The sequence below is a fragment of the Channa argus genome, chromosome 20 (assembly GCF_033026475.1).
Source record: "Channa argus isolate prfri chromosome 20, Channa argus male v1.0, whole genome shotgun sequence".
In the NCBI taxonomy this organism is placed as follows: domain Eukaryota; kingdom Metazoa; phylum Chordata; class Actinopteri; order Anabantiformes; family Channidae; genus Channa; species Channa argus.
The window spans coordinates 939984-947894 of NC_090216.1; the positions used below are offsets into that span (position 1 = coordinate 939984).

At 43.2% G+C, this 7911-nt stretch overlaps 1 protein-coding gene across 1 annotated transcript; it reads left to right on the forward strand.

Annotated features, from left to right (window-relative positions):
• The first annotated feature begins 271 nt into the window (after positions 1-271).
• Positions 272-7472, forward strand: LOC137105617 (transmembrane protein 100-like). Its single transcript, XM_067488049.1, has 2 exons — positions 272-2819; positions 5650-7472. Exon 2 carries the CDS (start codon positions 5693-5695, stop codon positions 6164-6166), a length of 474 nt encoding a protein of 157 aa, XP_067344150.1. The 5' UTR covers positions 272-2819; positions 5650-5692; the 3' UTR covers positions 6167-7472.
• The last annotated feature ends 439 nt before the right edge of the window (positions 7473-7911 follow it).

Consider the following 7911-nt stretch of genomic DNA (forward strand, 5'->3'; position numbering starts at 1 on the left):
AACCAGAGGGCTGAGAGCCATGGACGGACGGACGAACACACTGCACGGGAGGCTTGACATTAAAAACAATTGCGACCAGCATCAGAATATTGTTGACCTTTAGTCCGCTCTCAGGAACAGCTTTCACATTTTCACTCCTCAGTTTAACAGCTTTGCTGAAGCCTCCTGGATGACAACACACTTTCAGTCGAGGTTTTTCTTAACTGGGTCGTGTGAAGTGGCAGAAAATGCAAAGTCAACTTTTCCGCTTTGTTTGGAGCCAAAGAAAATGAGCAACACGTTAGATTACAAAGCTGAAACTTGCCTCTGGCTGGGTGAACGCACCTGTACTTGCAGGAAGGAAGAGAAAGGAGAAGCAGAAACAGCGTCCTGTGCGCTCCAATAGCTGCTAACCTCACCACTTTACATGCACAGTCTGTAACCATCTGCTGTGTAGAGGAAGCAGGGGAGGACGTCTCCAGAGGGACGGATCCAAAGCTAATAACTCACATCATCCCTAACCCAGAAATGGATGTGGGAAGGAAGTGATTTAGCTCTCCATTCCTGGACAGGAAGGAAAATCAATCTCTATGTGTTCATTAAACATCTCATTCTGGTCTGATTGCTTTACACAGAACCACTGCAACAACCATCACGTGCCCCCAGGGGAAATAATGGTGTGAGCTCCGAGATCCACTGGGAAATTAAATCAATTTCGCTCAAGAGGCTTCTGAAAGCTTGAATGTAAATTATCTGCACAGAGCAAAGACGTCGCAACAGATGAAGCGTCTTCAGTGCTTGTCCGTCTCTCTCCCAGGCTCTGCAGTGCTGACCTCTTGCTCTGGATCAAAGGACTCACTGTGGGCCCTGCTGGCGCTCGCAGGCCCCCAGAGGGACCATCTGCAAAAGTGGGCTCATGCTTTGAAACTGAGGCCAGATGTGTCCAGCTGGACGCTGCAGGAGCTCCACTGAAGCTTTTCTCTCTGTTTCCACTGTGTCTGGAAAAACTCCAGTCCACAGACCCTAAAGAAACAACTCAAGATGTTGGGAAATCTTCCCTTTCATGTGTTGTACAGTACCCGTGAAAAGGCTTCACCAGTGTGTTGCTGCTGTTCAAAAAGTTTGCAGAAACTTCAAAAAGATGAGTCTGCGTGAAAAGAAAACAAGAGTGAAGTTGGAATCAGGTGGAGCAGTAACCAGACATGTGATGTCTGCTGGCTGTTTTTCAGCGTCCTCTCGGGATCAGAGCAGAACTTTAACATGAAGTCAGCAATGCTCCAGTACAAAGTGGAACTGTAACTTTCCATCGTGCTATTTAGGCTGCACCTGCACAGGGAGCTGGCTGCGAGTTTGGAGGGAGAGGATGTCAGAGCAGAGGTTGACCTGCAGACACGAGGTCAACTGTCAACCGCAGCCACTGGCACCTGCTGGTGACTGATCGCAGGGTTTAGGAAACTGGCTTTTTAAAACCGATGACTGTTGTTTCATATAAAACTGATTTACGGATTGTGTTAAAATGTTGCAGGTTATTACGAATCTTCCAAACACACGGAAGCTTTGAAATGAATGTTTAAAATAACTAGAAAGTTTTCTATTCAAGTTTTCATGAACTAAAGCTGAATTAAAGCAGAGTTGTTTCTTCTACCTACTGGTGGTATGAACATGAGGTGACAGTGAAGTAGGAGTGAGGGTGGTTATTTATTTAAAGACAGTCCACTCAGGGAGGACAGGGTGGATGGGGTATCACAGCAGTGGACATTTAAGGAGGGACACTGTTGTTCCCACTTCAAATGGACAGTAACGTTTGTACTTCAGTATTTTAACCTAAATGATTCACATTCAACTTATTTAAACCTAAAAAGGTTCGTGTTCATTTTGTAACCACAGCATAGCATATAAGATAAGAACCCATTGAGTTGATAACAGGAACCTACTCAGCCTACTAAGAGGTAGAAGATCTACTACATACTGAACCATAAGTGTGAGCTATTAAGAACTAATAACGGACCATTTAAGTTATTTGACCAGTTCACAGTGTGAATCTCGTGTCTGCACAAATTCCTGCGTGGACATTTCATTTTATCTTGTTTTTCAAAATAAAATATTTCTGTGCTGTAAATTGTTTGGTAGTTTAAGACGTTAATTAAGGTGAAAGTTTGTTCCATTTTCTGTCTCACACCTTATTGTGAATAACAAGACTTTAAGGAGCTTTAATGGTAAAAATGATCACAGATTGTTTAAATGACAGGAGAGGAGCTCTGTTCTCTGCTGTAAACACAAAACTTCCATCCCTAATACAGTGTTTATAAGAGGAACGAGTCTGACGCTGCTCAGTTTCTGCCTGTGTTTGGCTGTGTTTGGACCATGAATCAGGACGGTAAACAAACAGCAGCTGATTCCTCCCAGATGGTAAAGTTTACAGCTCTGGAGCTGCTGACTGGAGGTTGGGGGCATGAGAAAGAAATGTGCCCCAGACAAAGTCTTTTCCTCTTTTGTCTCAATATAAAGAGCTGGTTAAGGTGTTCGGGAAATGGAAACTTCCAGCAACTCTGTTTGGCTTCAGTGAAGGAGGACGCAAACATTTGATTCACAGCTCAAGAGAGGAAAGAGTTAAAAGTTTTCTTGTTAGTCCAGTAGGAGGTGATATGGAGTGGGGGGTGGGGGGGAGAGCAGTCCCCCTGTTTTTCTATTGATAGCCATATTCCCCGATTTATTCCTGCAGTGATGCAGAGTGACGAGGCGGGAGGAGACACAGAGGAGGGAACAGACCTGTAGATCCTCCACACTGAGTGGAATATGAGTGAGGGACTGGAAGCAACGAGGAGCTGCTCAAGTCTACAGTAAGTGCTTTTATGTTTCTGGGTTTGGCTGCAGCATGAAGTCAAGCTGCAGGTTTCTCACATGTCTGTGTGTGTGTGTGTGTGTGTGTGTGTGTGTGTGTGTGTGTGTGTGTGTGTGTGTGTGTGTGTGTGTGTGTGACAGCTCTGCAGTCTCTTCTCAGTTCACAGTGTCACAGCTCAGATCAGTGACACAGGTTAAACCAGAATATGTCAGTTTTAGGTCCTGAGCTCCACAAATGCTCCTCGGGCACCTTGTCCTTTAGTCCTGGACATGAAGAGACAGATTTGTCCGCTGGTCGCTGGGTTTGTTAATTAAAGACACGTTAGCACCTGTGAGCACCTGGTCAAAAACACTTTAATCTTTTACTGTGAAAAACGGAGAACGAATGAGAAAAATTCAGCTTGGTGAATATTTCTGAATCATGTTTCAGTGCTGCCCCTCATCCCGTTCAGCTACAAACCTTCACTTTACATACTCAGAGTTTTTCACTGAAGTTCTTCACCGGCTCACTGAGGGACCAGCTTTGGGAAACTTTCACAGGTTCAGCTTAACGAGCTTGAATTGAGCTCATGCACGAACCACACACACACAGAAACACACACAGAAACACACACCTCCTGTAAACATCATTTGTTTAACATTTTTAATTCAGAAGCTCAAATCCATGACCGTTAGTTTCATCTGCAGACTAAACAGCAGAAGCTCTTTAATATGTTTAATATTTAATTTTTTCCTGCTCATTCTGACTCTTTTCCATTTCAGGAGCATCAAGGTGAAAATGGGGCTTTGCTCCATTTTAAAATTGAAATTAGATTATTTTTAAAAGGTTTTATTGTTAGTTTGTCAAGTGGGATTGTTCGTGACCTCATGTCTTTTCTCCTCTTTGTACTTGATGAGCAATGATTAGATTAGTTAAGGTGGACTCACTCTGCAGTGCAGCCAGAGAAAAACAGGGCGGCTACTTTAAAAGACACGTCTCACAGTACAAATACACACATTGTACTTCAGAGGATCAGATCAAAACCATCAGCTCCCTGGAAGACTGAACCTTCCTTTCTGCAGGACATGTGACGTCCATACACCATGCATGAGTGGAATTAAGGCAGATTACACAGCAACACACAAACACCTCATTACATCTTATTTTAATTCCCATTAGGTTTGGTAGCAGACGCTGCATTACAGGACAACACAAAGCTACTTTATGATGACGACTGGAAATAAAAATATGCTCACTTCAATCAGTCTTCTATGCTTTGGAAGCAGGAACTGTCTTTACTTCTCTGGAGACAAAAGCAGCATTGAAATGTCACTTAAAATAATGCAGTTTATTTTTGGATAAAGCACTTACAGAAGCTTCTGTAAAAGTCATTGACGTTAGTATTTGGACGTTACCCCAGATGTTTCTAATAATGATTTTCACTCTGTGTTTCTGCTCTGATGCTGTGACTTCATTTCCCTGCAGTTTTCACTATTTCAGCTCAGTCTTACCAAGCCCATAATAAATCCTCTCATTTCATTATGTTGGATTTTTTAAACAGCTTTTATTTGGTCCGTTATCTGATGACACTGCTGTTGTTTCTGAAGCAAATTTCCTGATGAAATCTCAGTAGTTTCCTTTCATTAAAAGGGGGACTTCACCAGTCTTGCTTCCTTTGGCTTTAGTTTAGGGTGTAAATATAATTCCCTATATTAAAATATTTCTCTGCTTTCAGCTGAAAAACTGGAGTCATCTGGAGGAGTTTTTCAGCTGAAAGCAGAGAAATATTTTCAGATGATGTCATCTGGAGGCGTTTGTCAGCTAGAAGTGGAGTTATTCTAATATGGGGAAATCAGAGGGAAGTTTAATGGGATTTATTTACATGTACTAGCCAAACTAGAACCAAAATAAGCAAGTTCAATACCAGGGAGACTCTTTACAGCAGCTTAACTTTGAGGCCTGCATGTGCAAAACATGCACCATTTCCCATCACTATCATTGTTCATATAAAGAAAACAATCCACGGTCTAATTTACAGTTATGGCGTGTTTGAGCACAGGCAGGACAGAAACTTAAAGTCCCGCTGGTTCTTCTTGACATTGTCTGCAAGCTACCGTACCCAGCAAGTAGACAGAAGACTAGATCAGCACCTATCGTGTGTCACATTTGACGTAAAGGAGCCTGATTAGCCTGATTTTCATGACGTAAACATTTTACTCACAGTTGAGAGACAGAGCACTTTAATAATGGGAGAATAAAGAGGGATGTGCGACCTGTCTGGCAAATGTTTACTTTAAGCTGCAAATGAACTTTTATCCATTGAACCAGTTTGAGAGCTAATTTGCAGCCAGTGCCTAATTTTGAACAAGTTCACATGGCGGCCTACAGGAAGCCAAGGATAAAATCAAATCCTGTTCGTTCATTTCCATTCAAACGCAATAGCTGTTCTGTTTGCTGTGGGAGCAGGGACGAATGCAGACCTTTAGAGGGAAGTGTACGTAATCCGAGCTGGACTACTGCCTTTCCAGAACTGGCACCTAGTGGTGTAGCACTGCAACACATTTCAACCCCAAAGCCAAAATTAATTCAACATGATGAAACATTTATTTTTACAGGCTTTTATTCTTTCAGTTGTTCAAATGGTTATGTACATTTGCAAATCATTGCATTCTGCTTTTATTTACGTTTTACAAATCGTCCCAACCTTTTTTTAATGGGGGTTTTATGATATATCTCTTATTTTCCTCTCAATAAGTTAACATTTCCTTGCTTAAAAAACATGTTTATGTTATTTAGATCAATACGAGAGACATAATCCTTAATAACAGGCCTTTATTGTCTGTTTTCAGTTAGCTGTTCTGTGATTGGCTGATTGCTGACGTCCATATCAAGATGGCCCACCTCTTTCTTGCCAGTAAGATCACCATGCCAGATGACTTCCACGGCAAAAGTGGTTCCAGGATTCCCAGGAGCACCATGAGGATGCCGTCATCAATGTCTGCGGAGAGGCTGAGCCGGGACAGGCCCAGGAGGGACCACAACATCATTGTGACGAGGCACGTCCCCCATGTCAACGAGGTCCAACTGACTGCAGCCACCGGCGGTGCAGAGATGTCCTGCTATCGCTGCACCGTGCCGTTTGGTGTGGTGATCCTCATCGCTGGCATTGTAGTGACAGCGGTGGCGTACACCTTCAACTCTCATGGCTCCACCATATCAGTGCTGGGACTTGTGCTGCTGTCTGCTGGACTGGGCCTTCTGGGATCCAGTGCCATCTGCTGGAGGATCAGACTGAGGAAGAAGAGGGACAAACGGAGGGAGAGCCAGACTGCTCTTATGGTCAGCCATGGATACTGCGTGGCCTGATCACCAGGATCATCCAGGAAAAGACCAACGAGCGACTGGCGGTCCTGTCCTGAGTTCAAGTTTAAATTCTGTGGTTCTAAAGGGTCCAGATGATAAACTTCAGTGCAGCAGACTAACAGGAAACTAATACACGCGTTTGCAAAATATGAAGAACGAAGCTTTTACCCAGTGGACTTTATGCCCTCATCCCTCTGAAGTGATCCATGAGCCTGTAGGCAACATAAAGGATGACAGGTCATGATGTACCGAGTGAACAGTGGGTTGTTAACACATGGCAGCCTGCTGGATAGTTCAGTTTGACTGCAGAAAGCAACTCCGCCACTCTGGAAGTGCAGGGCGATGGCCACTGTGAAAAAGTCAAACGATCCATTGGTCGGTTAATGGAAAATTAACTAAATAAATAACACTTCTACATTTATGAGTCGAAAGTATCACACATCCACAGTTCTGTCTTGTCAGACTTGCACGATTCTTCATTTTTAGATAATTTGGGCTGTGGATGCTTAATTGTTTCCTAAAGTTCTACAAAGAGAATTTTCTAAGGAGCCCTTCAGGGGTCACATGGTAGAAAAATATCTGCTTAAAAATTGGGCTGGAAGCTAAAAATCAAGACTTTTTCTACCATGTCCCCTCAGGTGCTCAGACTAAACAATTTATCAAGTTATCAAAAAACAGTCCACAGTTGTTCACTTACTTCAAATCTAAAAACTGGAGCTCTACAGAGCTCAGCAATGATGTACAGTATCTGCTGCTGATAAAGACTTTTATAAAGGTACTCTGACTCTAACACTGACGTTTCTCTTTCTGAGACAAAATCCGGTCGGCTCATGATTGGCTGCATTTGTGACCTCATAAAAAGGACTCTGTGATTCTGTCATTGATTGTTGTGCTGGTGATTTATATGTGCATTTGAAACATTTAATCTCGCAGAGGAGACGGTAGATATCTGAGGAGACATGAAAATACCTTTGAAGATGCAAACATTTGTCACTGGGAAATAGGTCAAGAAGGAAAACTAACTTTGCGTATGAATCGCTGGGTAATAATCCGAGTTGACAGATGGAGATGGTCTATGATATGCATGCCACTTTGTATGTTTAAACTAGTGCACTATGATCCTAAGTGATGAACAATAACCACATGTCATGTATTCCATCATATTAACAATTTTACGTGGAACTGTTTAACTGAGGCTCAATATAAAACGCTCTCACTTTCTCTTCAGAAACTCAGACTTATTTATTCTGTGTTGGCAGACGTATCCATCAAGGATGTTTGTTTTATTAAAGTCAAGATTTAAGTGTCATCCTGACTTCTTTTTGAATCCCTGGCTGAGGAGTGTGTTTACAGAGCACGTCGAGCACAGAATGGAAACTTATAGCAGCTCTCTGTTATATTTAGTCGTGTTTATGTTGCCTAGCATCCCACAGACACACGACCACATAATGAATGGGGGAGGGGACAGGCTGGGTTGCGTCATTTGGTGGTGGAGGAGGTGGTGGTGACGGGTAACGGTTACAACGCGTTGTCACTTCTGCAGCGCTAACTTTATCTCAGCCGTGGTGCAGCATCCTGGGAATGTGTGCGCAACGAGGGTTGAGGGGTGGGGTCAGAGACATAAGCAGAGACTGGAAAGAGAAGGAGAGAGACGGGGGGACTGCATCACGTCGTTCAGAGGAGCCTCTCAGAGGGATGGCAAAAACACCAAAACGTCCCAGGAAGTGGAACTACAGTAAATACAGAGA

What these genes read in the sequence shown, in the direction of transcription:
- LOC137105617 (XM_067488049.1), top strand. Translation starts at nt 5,693, where the DNA reads ATGGCCCACCTCTTTCTTGCCAGTAAGATCACCATGCCAGATGACTTC.